The 17,102-nt window shown below is 34.8% G+C and overlaps 1 protein-coding gene across 7 annotated transcripts in view; it reads right to left on the bottom strand.

Annotated features, from left to right (window-relative positions):
• The window catches only part of LOC135213108 (uncharacterized), a 115,857-nt gene extending 102,282 nt beyond the window's left edge, over positions 1–13,575 (bottom strand). For 6 of the 7 annotated variants that reach the window (XM_064246988.1, XM_064246990.1, XM_064246987.1 and 3 more), the window contains exon 1: positions 12,445–13,574. In XM_064246988.1, the coding sequence (XP_064103058.1) occupies positions 12,445–12,946 (502 nt within the window). In that variant the 5' untranslated portion in view covers positions 12,947–13,574. Of the gene's footprint in view, positions 1–12,444 lie in introns of all 7 variants that reach the window. The other variant, XM_064246986.1, reaches the window with a different exon arrangement.
• Positions 13,576–17,102: the final 3,527 nt, after the last annotated feature.

Here is a 17,102-nt window from a genome sequence, read left to right as displayed (position 1 = left end):
AGATGAAACCTATTCATATGGAAGACGCCCACCAAAGGGGTCACTGACTTGAAATTCAAGCTTCCAAAGAATATGAGTGTTCATCAGGAAGATGTAAGAGGAGGTAGAGGGAAATACAAAAAGAAGACATCTCGTTTATCAAAAAAAAGTGTATTAAAATACAAGAGGGAAATTTATTAGGGTGGCAATGCACTGCATCTTATCCTGAACTTTTGGAAATCGAATTGCGTGACATCCTCAAGGAGACTGTTCCACAGTCCAATGGTGTGAGGAACAAACGACCTCTGGAACTGATGAAGACAAAGCCAAGACGAAAGTGTCCCCAAGTCGTATTTCCTTGTAGCAGTGGCTTCACATAGGCTACATACGCCTCGGCGCCTCTTTCATTTAACCAAGCTTCTGTATTTTCAGTCTCTCTGAGGACCTACTGAAGTTCTAAGAGCGAGAACTCTACAAAAGGAAATCACACTTGGAGGACACATTCACCCTTTTGCTTTTGTGTTCATAAAACCAACAGCAGCGGCCAACGCGTGATGCAAAAGAAAGCCTGAACCTAACAATATCTATACTAAAGCCACAAAGCAAACGCCAGAGACCTACACACACACACACACACACACACGAGAGCCGCTCTGCTCGTGGGCGTGACGCCTACACGGGCCAACAGAACACACATGCCAGGTCACTTCTCGGGATTCTAAAGCAGGAGTCGAGCTGACTGGCTACTTTAATCTCTCACAGGCCTCTTATGCTTTTCCCGTCTCTCTCTCTCTCTCTCTCTCTCTCTCTCTCTCTCTCTCCTGTGGCCTTTCGGTTTTCCAAAGGGGAAGCGGGTATACGGAGGAAGGTATGAATTACCGTTAGACTAGGAGGGAGGGAATCGGGTGTCCATGCCCAAAACCTTAACGCCGAGATGGAAAGGGTCAAGGGTATTGTCCGCGTTACGTTAGAATAGGACACTCACTCACCTGAATTTGTTCTCTCTCCTCTCTCTCTCTCTCTCTCTCTCTCTCTCTCTCTCTCTCTCTTTCTTCTTCTTCCTCTTCCCAAGGTAAACGGGATAGGACGTCGTTCCACTGGGCAACAACAAATGGCGGAAATGAATTTGGAATAGAGAGAGAGAGAGAGAGAGAGAGAGAGGCGCCATTGAGCATGCAACTTCCTCATTCCGCTGTGCATGTGCGCTTTACAACTTACAGTATAAATATATATATATAATATATATATATATATATATATATATATATATATATATATATATATTTATATATATATATATATATATATATATATATATATTAGATATAATATGCACTTATATATATTATATATTCGTGTTTTTAAATATTTCATGGATTTAAAAATAGGAAATGCACATGATGTGGAAGGCTACGAAACGAGATTACATAGGTCATGCACATACACACATACATGCATTCATACATATACATATTATATATATATATACATATACTTAATTATAGATATATATATATATATATATATATATATATATATACATAATAGATAGATATAGAAAGATATTTATATACAGTGATATAAATATACATATTATGCATATATAATATACAGAGAGAGAGAGAGAGAGAGAGAGAGAGAGAGAGAGAGAGAGAGAGAGAGAGAGAGGCCTACCAAAAGTATTCTTTTCCATTTTTTTCAGACTGCGTTCACAAAGCGAATTTCGAGCACAGAGTGATAAGGCAAGTAGACAAGTACTTATTACAGTTATTATTATTTTTTTTTATATTTTAAGCCTACTTTAAAAGCTGTGGTTTTTGTGAGGTTCAGTTTAAATGGACATTCGATCTCTTATGAAATGAAGGTTATTTTAATTAGTAATAATCAGTACGTGAATTTGTGACTAATGAGCCTATGTGGTTAAATCTTGGTTTACTTTTCTTTTAATAATTTATATTTAAAATATATATATATATATATATTATATATATATATATATATATATATATATATATATATATATATATACGCATATATACATATATATATATATATATATATATATATATATTATCATAATGATTTAAAGAAGTAAAAGAATTTTTCACCCCAAAATTTACCCACCAACTGATTTAAAAAGCCATTATCTGGCGTCAAAACAGCAAAGGTCAGCTTTTAGATCAAGATAAGATTATATCAACATCGTACTTTTTTGTTTTTAAAACAAATACCAAACCCAACCCCGGCAGTTCCTAATGCGTTCACGATTTGACTTGATCAATTTTGACAATCAGCTGACCGATGAGATGGCCCAGTGAATTTTGTACCTGGTGGTGAGTCAATTCTGGCGGGTTGTAGGCGGGAAGGTTTGGAGTGAGCTACAGACCTAGCAAATGCAATCCAGAGGTTGTCCCACCCAGCCACAACGCAGTGACATCTGCGGGACCCTATGAATACCAACGAGAAAAGTAATTGTGACCCTGTGAATACCAACGAGAAACATAATTTGCTACCTGCTTAATGTAAGTGCCCAGAACATGGTAAGGCTTAAAACAACCCAGTACCAGGTACCAGGATTAGAGATATTAATAACAGATTGTATTTAATACACATGATTAGAGACTGATTTTTTCTACGTACAAAAAATCAAATAAAGCCTCTACCTATCATATGCGAGTAAAACGCTGAAAACAAAGAACAGTTTCTATTAAGACATTCAAAATAGTATTCAATCCAAACTATTCAGTTCTGGCATTTTATTTACAAAAACAAAAACCAAATCAAAGCTCTACTACACAGTCCATGCAGGCACAACGCGGAAAACTGAAAAGAACAACTCCAATTAAGTCATTCCACGCACCCAAGTTTGTCACCTTGAAGCACTCCCTCCGCCTCCTGATGGCATATCGATTAGCGAACTTTTCAAGGTGCATGCCAAACTGCATTTGGGCCTAATACGTATTTTACCATGGCGGTCACATGTCACTATGAGTTTTACCTTCAGTGTAGGAAGACTGCAGGTGCTTTCTGACGCATGATAAATGGAGCTCATGACATTGAGACATCTTTCTTTTCAATCCTCTGCTTCTGGGATGTGATGTAGGTAAGTTTTAAATTAAGTAGGCTTTGAAGATATATATATATATATATATATATATATATATATATATATATATATATATAATATATGATATATTTATATATATATATATATATATATATATATATATATATATATATAAAGTATAAAAGACCCATAAAATCACTCTGGTTGAAAGTTAAGGACTACATTTCGATGGACTAACTTCGACCCTTATCCAGTAGTGATTCACTACTTGATAAGGGTGGAAGTTAGTCCACCAAAATCTAGTCCTTAACTTTAAACCAGAGTATTTTAATGGGCCTTTTATACTTGAGACGTATCCTGTTTTAACATAAGAATTTATTTACACACATATATAACTATATAATGCTCGAATCTTACACATCAATTGTCATTTATCTTTGACGAGACTATACACCGCAGGGAACACGCTGTGATCTACACAGTTGACACAATATCGGGGCCATATCCCGGTAATTGGGCCAAAAGACAGGCTCACTATAAAGTACTTACCTGCCTGAATATTAAGGTTATCATTCAGTAACCACATAAAGAATCACTCGTCATTTTCAGAAAATGAATCTAATATTATATTCGAGGAATTAATTATTTTGCCAGATTTCGTAGAAGTACATCTGATGTTGAGCTTCCCGTAAGCGAACAGAGAGAGAGAGAGAGAGAGAGGGAGAAGAGAGACGACCGGACGGAGAGAGGAGAGATGAGGGAGGAGAGGAGAGAAGAGAGAGTTTACAGCATACTGCATGCCAGCCATAATTCTTTTTAATAAAACAGCAGTCCCACTGTTTGAACTAATTCTGGAGAGAGAGAGAGAGGAGAGAGAGAGAGAGAGAGAGAAGAGAGCGAGAGAGAGAGAGAGGGAGAGAGAGGAGAGAGAGAGAGAGAGAGAGGAGAGAGAGAGATTATTTTCAAGACACTCAAGGACACTTACACAAGCACATTGACAATCACATCCTATAAGTATAACTTAGTAGAGGAGCGTTTCACAACGGTCTTGACAAAATACGACTGCAAATCTGGAAAAACATAGAACGTATATTTTTTTATTTGGAAAAAATAGCTCACCGTCTCTTCTATACCTTGCTTATTTGATATATATATATTATATAGTATATACTATATATATATATAATATATATATATATATATATATATATATAAATATATATATATATATATATGAAATAAAATTATCACATCACCGTAATTCATATATATTATTCGAACTACAAATGTCCTTTAATATCTAATTCGCTCTACCTCGGAATTGATATATTTTCATATATGTACCGAAGGGGAATTTTTAGATGATAATAATTTCGTCCCCTCGTGGGATCGAACCCCCGTCCAGTGGACGGGAACGAAATCAGGACGGACAGTGACCTTATCAAGTCGGCCAGCATATATGAAAATATATCAATTCCGAGACAGAGCGAATTAGATATTAAAAGGACTTTTGTAGCTCGAATGATATATATATATATATATATTATATATATATATATATATCTATATATATATATATATATATATATATAAAACATAAAAAAAATTTCTGACTCACATCAGGATCGAACCAAGCCGCTCAACTGAAAGGCAAGGACGCTGCCAATGAAAGACCCGGGTTCGATCCCAATGTAAGTCACGAATTTATTACTGTTGCACACCTGATTACGTACTGACTACTTCTGATATACGTATGGATGGAGGTAGTATAAATATATACATATACGTACATGCAATATAAAATAAACACGGTATCGTGCTTCTGAGTAATCAGTAGAAGGATCCACAGTAGTATTTTTGTTTATCAAGACGAAATTCATTTGTAAAAATATTATAATGCTTAGAGATTTCGTCCATCCTTCTGTGGACTTGATCAGGTCCACAGAAGGATGGACGAATGCTCTAAGCATTGTAAATATTTCTACAAATATATTTCGTCTTGATAAACAAGAATACTAATGTGGTTCCTTCTACTGATATTATATATATATATATATATATATATATATATATATATATATATATATATATATATATATATAAATTCATATTGGGTAAGGGGGCCCATTCGGGACACATGGCTCAGTGGTGAAACATTTTTTTTCTCATTAACAATAGCTCTGAAACTAAGAATCCTAGGAATACGTGAATACGTTCTATGCAGTCGAATAAAGCCCAGAACATGTCCTATTTGACGAACAAAAACGTATACCATTTTGTACTTGTTTACTTATCTTACATATACTTATGCAAGGTCTAGAGTAGACCTTGTACTTAAGGATGTTACTTTTTATGTGCGTTTGAGTGGACACCATGCATGGAAATTTCTGTATATTATTTTTTTCTTTATTTCAGGGTGGTGTTAGGTGGTTACAAACGATGTCCAGAGAGTATTAAGACAAATGAGTGATTAGGCTAGCAATATATGAGGGGAAATGAAGCTCGTCTTATTAGACCCAGTCAAATTGGGGTAGACTGGCGGTAACGCAAAGTTTCAAAGACGCAGTACATAAACGCCTTTCTATTAAATCAACAACAGCACAAGCACTCAAGAGTGAGGGTCAATTCGCCCCTTCAACAACAACAAAAATAGTCACAACAACAACGAACTACAACAAAAAAGAAACACACACAAATCGAAGACAGCAGCAGCAATCTTCGGGAATCACATTGCAACAATTATGAGAAACGTGAGGATGAGTCACACAATGGGGATATTGTTTTCTTGAGAGAGAGAGAGAGAGAGAGAGAGAGAGAGAGAGAGAGAGAGAGAGAGAGAGAGAGAGAGAATCTGAAGAAGCCCATGACACTATCACCATCACTAAAACGTAATTCTTTCTTTCTGTCTTTCTTGACAGAGAGAGAGAGAGAGAGAGAGAGAAGAGAGAGAGAGAGAGAGAGAGAGAGAGAGCTCGTATATTCTTTCTATTTCCGTTCAATAATCTCTTCTGTCAGTCTGCATCTCAATTAACTCCTCCCAATTCTTGATCTTTCCAACTCCTCTCTCTTTCTGAGTGATTCAGCTTTTGTTCACAGTGACGGGGAACGTTCGTCAACAGGAATGTTTTCTTTAGAAGCTACGTTTTCCCAAACGTTTACAAAAACGTTGGAAACGTCACTAGTTTTGATGCCTTGGTCGTTTTTGTGAAAAAGTAAACATTACGCATTGATTCATAGATTCAATATAAATAACACTCCAACAATTTTTTTTCAGAATGTTTTCGTAAATATTTACACACAAAATAAAGTTTGGAAACGTCATCGGTTTGAATGTCATGTGTTTAGTCATTTTTTTGTGAAATTATAAACATTCCTCATTAATTTACAAATTCAAGATAAATAACCCTTCATATTCAAGGACGTTTAAATTCAGCAGGTGATTCATAAGCATAATTAATGTTTACTTAACACATCCATAAACTTGACATCCTTTTTATAATGTGCAATAAGTCCCAACTCTTTGTAAACATAATTAATGTTGACTTATCACATCAGTATACTAAATTTACATCAAGTCTAAAATCTACTTACGATTAGCTATGAGAATGTAGTGGTTCCAAGGACTGTGATATACTACAGCGGACTTTTTATAAATAGCAAAAGACAACAGATTATAATGTTCTCTTTCATTTATATTGCCGAAACACCTCTCTTATATATGTAGCAACAAGGCGTGATCCGGCCGCCAGCTAACTCTGGGAACGTGTTAAAATCTACGGTCGAATAGTGTTGTTTCCCCAACGAAAATTAAAATAAGTACGCTATATTTTATTAGAAACAATTTTTCTGCGCTGTTTAACATATACATTATTCAGTTTTGATATTTTCATTCTAATAAATAAATCATAAAAACCCCATCCTAAAATTCCTGTATCTTTTACTCGACGCGAAACACCTTTTTCAGACCTTTTTAGGCTTTCCTACCACACCCAGCAAGAACAACAACAGCAAGAACAACAATGACAACAGCAACAAAGCAGTTTGTAGGTTTACTCCCCGAGTAAGCAAAAATATTCTATCAAAATCTACCCTGTGGCTTCTAACAAATCTCTCCCACCTAAAGGTTACGTATACATCTTTGTCAATCAAACATGCTACTTACAACCTTTGTTTGTCGAAGCTACGAAGGCAAACCACGTTTTTCCTCCACTCATTCTATAAAAGTGATAGTCAACATTCGCCTTATAGAAGAAGGGCTGTTGCCAGAAATCTTAATATAACTTGAAGACCGTGCAGTGTCAAGCTAACCTCTCTTTCTCTCTCTCTTTATATATATAGCACACACACACACACACACACACACACACACACACACACACACACACACACACACACACACACACATATATATATATATATATATATATATATATATATATATATTATATATGCCTATACAAAATACATTAAAATCAATAAACATTCTCTCTCTCTCTCTCTCTCTCTCTCTCTCTCTCTCTCTCTCCAATTATACAATACCAATTAAATATAATTATATAAAAATCAGCAAATGACACCCACTTCTGGAACAATGCAATTGCATAATTTATTTACCTTGAGACGAATAATAATGGCAATTGGCCAACTTTAAGCGTAATTACTTGATAACATTAAAACTAAGAAGTAAGAGAGAGAGAGAGAGAGAGAGAGAGAGAGAGAGAGAGAGAGTATCAGCCAACAGCTACTACATACGTTATGGTAAGAAAAAAAGTATTAAAACAAAGGATTTATTTAGAGATCAGTTCAGCCCTCCTGCTAAGTCGGTAATTTATAAGCGCGTGCCTTGCTCCATTCCCACCCGCCCCCCCCCCTCACACACCATAAAAACACCCCTACACATCACTCCCACCCCCACCAAGAAAAGGGTTCACATGTGTGGTGGAAAGTTTTAAACGAATTTATGGCAGATATCGGTCTAGCAGGCTTCGTTCATTAAGTTAAAACACACAGCTAAAATCGGTCTTCCGTAGGCTGCGTCTAGTAGTGACTCGACAGTCTCATAGGAGGCTTCGTTCACTAAGTTAAAACGCACAGCTGTTATCAGTCGTCGGTAGGCTGCGTTTAGTAGGTGTGACTTTCAACGGTATTATAAAAGGATTCGTTCATTAAACAGAACGCCCAGCTTAAATCAGTCTTCGGTGGGCTGCGTTTAATAGTGACTTTCGAGGTCTAGAAGGCTTCGTTCATTAAGGTAAAACACGCAACTTAAATAATTCTTCGGAGGGCTGCGTTCAGTAGCTGTGACTTTCGAGAAGGCAATAAATAGACTTTGTCGCCAGAACTCTTTGTACACTAGCAACGGCTCAACCAGCTGGGCCGATTGCAAGCGTAAATCAATGCCAAGTTTCTCGCTGTACCTCGTATTTCTGTACCTTACATCTACAGGGTAAATTCTGTATGGTTTACAACTGTAACTTTAAACTCTTCCTGTGTATAAAACTGACACAAATCGCTCCTAACAGAATGACACATAGGTGTATTAATTTTGCCAAACAAAAACTGACGAGATATTGGCTACATTTTCGTCTGTTCCTGGTATTTCTGTACCTTATAGGTTACATGGTTGCTTCTGTATAGTTTATAACTGTAACTTTTAATGTATACTGTATACAACTCTGATACAAATCGGTTTTATCAGAATGGCGCATCATAAGTCTACTCATTTTTCAAAGGACTGACAAAATACTGGCTAAATTCCTGTCTGTTCCTGGTAGTTCTGTACCTTACAGATTACTGGCTTGCTTCTGTACGGTTAATGTTTGTAATTTTAAACGTTACGTTTACTGCATGTAAACCTTGCTTATGCGAACTCCCACACTCGTTTTTTCCATCCAAATATTAACGAAAACTTTACTTTATTTCACATCAGTTTACAGTGCAAGCATTTATTCACACAAAACATTCCACGGTCTAAAAATTATACCACTCGTATCGACTTGCATGCCCCCACGCGCGCGTTTGTGTGTATGTGAGTTTGTGCATAACTGTATGTGAAAGAATGCTTCACCCCAGTGTAGTAAAGAGTATTCTTTCGACGCGCTAAAAAAAAAAAAAAAAAAAAAAAAAAAAAAAAAAAAAAGTGGGTATATATTAGGAGGGCAAACAAACACCCATCTCACGCGAGGCCTCCTTCACAGTCTACTGGAGGTGGAAACAAGATCGCACTTTGGGGGCATGACGCATGCGTTGACTCTCTCTCTCTCTCTCTCTCTCTCTCTATCAAAGGAAGTGTCCCCTCGGCTAAAACATGTGTCCCACACGTGGAACTAAGCACGTGTTGTAGCTGTTTCCGTGTGCTATATATATATATATATATATATATTATATATATATATATATATATATATATATATATATAGAGAGAGAGAGAGAGAGAGAGAGAGAGAGAGAGAGAGAGAGAGAGAGAGAGTCTAACTTCACTTGACATATCGTGTCCTACACAGCTGGCTTACAGAGGAGGCTACTGGCTACACAGCATGCAACTTACATTTTTTCCACTTTGTTATGTTTCACATATCAGTAAGTTTCGTTAATTTAGGTTATCAGAAGTTTCTAGCCTCAACATACTTATTCATTATAGTTCAATGGTCCCAAATTTTGTCAAAAATCATACAAAAAATAATTATACAATAACTTGCAACCGGAAACTGGCTTAGGCTGTTACCATAGGCCGGACGTAACCAAGCACTAGACCTAGGCCTTGGACCTCTAAAAGCTTCGTTAACTCTTGGTGATAGCTCGTTGAACTTTTTTTTTCTTTCTTTCTTTTTGAGGAGGATTAATGCCACTCTAGTCTAGATACTTGCCTCAAAGCAAGTTCAACTGGGCTCTAAACAGTCTCATTAACTTTGCGATGTGACTGATGTCACGTGACTTCTCTCTCTCTCTCTCTCTCTCTCTCTCTCTCTCTCTCTCTCTCTCTCTCTCTAAGGCTTTTTAGCGATAAGGAGTATCTAATAGTGCGAAGAATTCGAGATATTTGAGATGGTATTGTTGTTATTACAGTTCCGTACGTATCTGGGAAAACCGAACCAGTTGATTCTAGTATGTATGTATGTATGTATGTATGTATGTATGTATGTATGTATGTATGTATGATGATGTATCGTATTATGTATTGTATGTATGTATGTATATAATATATATATATATAGTTATATATATTATATATATATATATATATAGATAATAATAATATATGTATATATATATATACATATATATATATATATATATATATATATATATAGAATATATATATATATATATATGTATAATATATATTATATATATATTATATCGATAATTAAATACATACCTTTAATCAACACTTGAGTAAATGCTCATAGTCAATTCGTTCTGATAAAATTCACAACTAACGACAGTGAAGACAAATATCTCCTAATTATATATTATATATATATATATATATATATATATATCCATATATATTCTTGAATTCTATAATGGGCAGATTACAAAAAAATAATAATAAAAAACAAAAATAGGTTTTAAATAAAAAACAAAAAGAATCTTGAATTTTACAATGAATACATAACAAAGGAACTCCAAAACATAATGATAATGAAACTAACATAAAGGAAAATAAACTAATTTCTTCTAGGCCTAAACACTAACAACATATTCCAGAATCTTTATTATCTGCATGAAGTTTAAAAATAGTCTAATGTACAAAAAAAAAAACATGCTTAAACAAATCTCAACAGGATCCAGAAAAAAAAAAAAGATCCTAGAGAAGTCATCTAAAAACGCACCACAGAGAGCCGATGTGACCAGGCTAAATATTTAAGATTGAGACAGCGTACCGTCGGACACAAGCCCTGTTTACACAACAACTGTTACATATGCAAGCAGCGTAAGGCAAAACGCACGCATTATGGGTCCCTTTGAGCGAAATTCCCATGGGGTGGGAATAAGCCCCCTCCACCCACACCCCACCCCCCAAAAAAAAAACCTGAAAGAACAAGGTGGTCGTTTAACAGCGTAGAGCAACATTTCACAGAGATCGCTACCTGACAGATAAAACTGCCACTTCTCTTCAGAAAAAAACAAAACACACACAAACTGACATTTTTCTTACAGATAAAAAAAAAAAAGTAACTGACCCACAAGACCCTAATGTGTTAGGCCTACATACTAAGCCTATCTCGGTAAGCCTAAGTTATCATTATGTAGGGTATTACTATTTTCTCTTGTTTACTGAGGAGTATTAGTCCATTTTTATTGCGCCGAATGTAAATAAGTGGCTGATTTATTAACAATTTACGTTAAATGCAGAAAATCTTAAATGTTATATATTTAAAATTAATGTAATAACAAATGGCGAAAATTACATATAAAAACTGCTAATCGGGAAAACGGTCGTAAATATTTGTTAAAAATAACGATTTCACAAATGAAAATAGTAGTAAAAAAATACAAAAAACCCATGAGCTCAAATGTTACCTTAATCTAAATGGTTTAAATATATTTATATATATATATATATATATATATATATATATATATATACATATATATATATATATATATATATAAACTACCGAAGTACGAAAAAAAGTTAAATCATAAATGTCAAGAATATAGGTATATAGAAAAATCTAGTGTAGCAGGATAAAGCTAAATCATTAATGTATATAATAACTATTGTAGTAGGAAATAAAGTTAAATCCTAAATAAAAACTATTGTAGTAGGAAAGAAAGTTAAATCCTAAATGTCAAGAATTAATATATATATATATAATATTATATATATATATATATATATATATATATATATATATATATATATATGTCATATCACATACCGTGATTCATATATACATATATCGAGCTACAAATGTCCTTTAATAGCTAATTCGCTCTACCTCGGAATTAATATATGTTCATATATGTTTAACCGAAGGTTAAACCTATATGAAAATATATTAATTCCGAGGTAGAGCGAATTAGACATTAAAGGACATTTGTAGCTCGAGATATATATATATATATATATATATATATATATATATATATATATATATATTATATAAATATATACACAAATGCATAAAAACAAACACAAAACGCCCCAATAGAATTATTAAAGAAAGTTAAACCCTAAATGTCAAGAACTAATACATAAACATATATAAATAAAACTAAAAATGAATTAATACAAATACCTATATATAAAAATAAACAGAAAACGTCAAAGCATAATTATTAACGAAAGTTAAACCCTAAATGTCAAGAAGTAATATATAAACATAAATAAAAATAAAAATGAATTAACGCACACACACACATATATATATAAAAATAAAAAGACTTACTTGAGAAAGAGGAGAGAGCGATCTTCTGCAGGTGCGCCTGAGCATCCTTGGCGTAGATGAGCACCCCGGAAGCGTTGAGTGCAAGGGCGTTCCCCACCTTATCCCGGTCGGGGCAGTCGCCTCGGGACACCAGCGCCACCCACGGTTCCGTGGGCGTCGCTGACGAAGGCGCGGAAGATGCGGGGAGCGTGGGGGAAGGAGACGCCCACGGCAACGTGCACCCATCTCTCCTGTCGGAGGAGGAGGAACCGGAAGCTCCGCTGGGGGTGGCGTCTTTAGAACGGCCCACCACGACGAGCCCGGAAGCGCTACCGACGGCGCCGCTGCCGAATTTCCCCACCTCCCTGACGTCCGTGAGATGCACCCCTGTGACGGGGTCGACGTAGGAGATGTTCAGGTGGGCTAAGGTGATGGTGGCGCCCTCGTAAGACCACTCTGCCGAAATCCCGAAGGTGAAGCAGACGGTGACGCAGGCGCAGATCAGGGAACCCCTTAGGAGCATCTTGGATAGCTGGGGTTTCGTTTACACGAGAATGAACGACTTGTAAGAGCAAATGAAAGCGCTTTCGGTGTAGAGATAGGAGAGAAATGAGTATGAAAACGACGTCAAGTGATTCTCAGGAATCGAATTCCTTGAATTCCATCGGGAATCTCGCTGTCAACACCATCAGCCTATAAAACGGGCCTTGGGCCTACGTGGACTTAAGTACCGCACTTAATACTTTGGAGTTCTAAGTAATTTTGCCATTGTTGTGTCAAACCGTGGAAAAATACTTATTTTGAAAAAATTAATAAGTAAAATAACGAGAAATCTATAGGCCTATAAATGCTCCACTGTAAACAATAATAGGTCTAGGTTTGTATAGTTATATTTCCTCTGATCTCACGTGCTCCATCCACAAAATACTAATAATTCTTTCTCAATACAAACACTGGGGTACATCACTAAGGGCGTCAGACTACAGCAGAAGGGCAAAATACACATAAAGGAATTAAACTGGCGTCCGTCCGTGTTGTTCTTTTTTTGTAAAAAAGAATAAAAAAAGCTCTCACGAATATCACAGCTTCAATTAGCAACGGCTCGACCGCTCTCTAATGCGGCTGCGACTTCACTGACAACGGCTGGCGCGGTTTCCCTTGATGTCGTCTGCTGCACGTTGGCTTGGACGTGTTCATCTACCTTCTTGCCTCCAGAGAACGTAACGTTCATCCTCTATATAACCGTTTTAAACTCAATTTGAAGCTTAATATCATAAAAATTAATTATTTATTGTATAATTCTATAAATTTAAATCATTTTTAGCCCAATTATAATAAAATTTATGATAGTTTATTCAACTTTCTTCTTGCGACATGAAAAATGACTCTCTATTTTATCTTAAAGAACCAAGCCGGTGTTTGGCTAGCGGGAGCGCGTTCATTTAGTCTCTTGTCTTGAGAGACCGTAACTTATACTCCCTACAAACCGTTTTAGAACGTTTAGTGATATTAGACATCGTACATACAACTATTAAATATATAATATAATGAATAGGCCCATTTTTATCACATACATGCCAACCATTATAATAATTTTTACAAGTATTATCTTCAAAGACTAGTAACTTTATTACTTTTCTCTACCTTAATGAACTCCTTCGCTGTCCCAGGGAGAAGTTACCAGCTAGTCAATTATACAACAATTGTAATTCTAAACTCCTACGCTTAATTCTAAGTAAATTAAAGTTTCTATGATCACTAAATATTATGATGCGAATAACAGCTGTTATCTAATAATAATGGGCACTCTCCGTTACTTTTTTAAACGACAAATAACGTAAAGGAGGAATTGACGCAGCTGCCAGATACTCCTTAGCGACCATGTGCCTGCTGTGCTGTGCATTCTGAAAATCTGAAAATATATTCTGTTGCTTTTGGTAACTAAACCTTTTGAAGGTTTATTTACTCGCGCACACACAGAAAGTATTATAATTGATATAAATAACGGTTTATGTTGATGGATCTCTAGCAATTATTTGTAAATATTGAAAAAATAATTAAATGTACCATAATTGCTTCTCTCGTACTTTTCAAATTATTAAATGAAACCAGATTAATTATTGTTATAGTTTTCTCACAATACTATATAGACGTCTCTAGATAGCAATTGAGAGTAACTCTCTCTCTCTCTCTCTCTCTGATGAAGGAAGAACAAATATTATGGAAAAGTTGGATTTTTTAATGTCAGAATTTCTGGAAATGAAAAAAAGAACAACATACCAGAACAGGAAAGAGACATGGGAAAATCCTTATTATTACCAATATTAAATGAAGGAGAAAACACGCAAACCATCATAGTGATGAATGCGCAGGGTTTAGTTACGAGTAACTCAAAAAGAAAAATAGAGTACTTAGAAGAACTAACCAAATTGAAAAGAAAATAGATAATAATGAATATAAGTGAAAAACTGGTATTCCCAAGAGACTGGGAATGATGATCAAATAAAAGGGTTTCAAACTTATAGATCAGATAATAGAAAAAAAAAAAAAAAACAGGAATCAAGGAAGGGGGAACCGCAATATATGGGAAAGACAAAAAACAAGGAAAAATATATGAGAAATATAGTAACTCAGAATGTGAACTAATAGCGGTAGAATTTGAATCTGAAAAATTAATGAACATAGTAATATATAGACCTCCTAATACTAAAGAGTTTGACTTAATAATAGAAAAATTGGATGATATATGTAGAAATCACAAGGACTGGACTATTCTCCTATCTGGAGACTTCAACTTTCCTTTCGTAGACTGGAAAGAACGAATAGGAGATTGTGGATGTACTTATACATATAAAAAAGAGAGTAATAGTAGTGCAGAAGATAAGAGGCAATTCGAAAAGCTATTAGATATGCTACTAGAATACAACATTCAACAAATAAATCACCTGGCAACAAGAAAGGAAAATACTTTAGACCTAGTATTTGTGAACGAGATGAATTATGTTAAAGAAATAATAGTTTATAATGCGAGTATTTTCAGACCATAAATGTCATAGAATTAACAGTCCATTCCAAAGCAAGTGAAAACAGAGATAAGCAAGAAATGAAAAAAGTGGGAAGGATATGGAAAATACAACTTCTACAGTAAAAATATAAAAATGGTCAGAAATAAATGAAGAATTAAACAAAGATTGGGATAATATTTTCGTAAGTGATGACATAAGGTAAATACGGAGATATTATATAAAATATTAGAGAAAATAGTGGATAAATATATACCGAAGAAGAAAAGTAAACATCAAGTTCATGGCCATACCAAGAACAAGAAGGATCTTGTTCCAGAAAATCAGAAAGTCGAAAAAAGATCTAGCAAAAAAAAAAAAATGCATGGAAAGTTATAGAACTAAAAAGTATAAGATAGAAAATGCAGAAACAAAAAGATTATACAATCAAAAGAAAATGAAAAACGGGACTTGGAAGAAAAAACCCTATTAAATATCAAGCAAAAATCCCAAACTATTATACTCATATGCGAAGAAGATGAATAAAAGAAGAATAGAAATATGGCCCTCTAGAATGAAGGGAGATTAACGAATGAAAAAAAAGGAAAATTTGCAACATACTGGCAGAACGATATAAGAGAGAATTCACCCTAGAATAGATAATGAAGATAATGATATAGAAGTAAGGGATGAAAATAGTGAATATTAGCTGACTAGATATTAATGAAGCTGATATTGTGCAGGCTATTAATGAAATTTAAAAATGGAGCTGCTGCAGGGCCTGATGGAATTCCTGCTATTTTGTTAAAGAAAGTAGTTAATTCTATCGCAAAGCCACTTGCAATATTATTAAGACAAAGTGTAGATACAGGCAACAGATTTATGATGAGCACAAATTAGCATATATTACCCCTACTTTCAAAAGTGGATCAAGACTAGAGGCAAGTAATTATAGGCCTGTGAGTCTAACATCACATATTATGAAAGTGTATGAAAGGGTAATGAAGAAAAATATTATGAAACATTTAATAAAAAATAATTTGTTTAATAAAGGACAACATGGTTTCGTACCCGGAAAAAAGTACACAAACCCAACTGTTAGTCCACCGTGAGAACATATTCAAAAAATATGAAATAAAGCGAAATGACAAACAGATGTGGTTTATTTAGACTTTGCAAAATGCTTTTGATAAAGTAGACCATAATATATTAGCGAAGAAAATTAGAAAACACAATATCGTGGATAAAGTAGGAAGATGGTTAAAAGAATTTTTACACAACAGAAAACAGATAGTTATTGCAAACGACGAGAAATCGGATGAAGCCAAGGTAATATCCGGTGTGCCGCAAGGTACGGTGTTAGCTGCAATACTGTTTGTTATTATGATTTGAAGACATAGACAATAATGTTAAGGATTCGGTAGTGAGTAGTTTTCGCAGATGACACAAAGCATAAGTGAGAAATTACTTGTGATGAAGATAGGAAACGCTCTACAAAGAGACCTTAACAACAAAGTATATGATTGGGCAGAGGTAAAATAGGATGGTATTTAACTCTGATAAATTTGAATCAATAAATTATGGAGACAGAGAAAGAAAGCTATATGCATATAAGGGACCTAATAATGAGACAATCACAAATAAGGAAGCAGTTAAAGACCTTGGTGTGATGATGAA

Source organism: Macrobrachium nipponense, chromosome 42 (assembly GCF_015104395.2).
Source record: "Macrobrachium nipponense isolate FS-2020 chromosome 42, ASM1510439v2, whole genome shotgun sequence".
Taxonomy (NCBI): domain Eukaryota; kingdom Metazoa; phylum Arthropoda; class Malacostraca; order Decapoda; family Palaemonidae; genus Macrobrachium; species Macrobrachium nipponense.
Note: the sequence above shows the minus strand (reverse complement) of the source record. Positions and strands in the feature narration are given on the sequence as shown.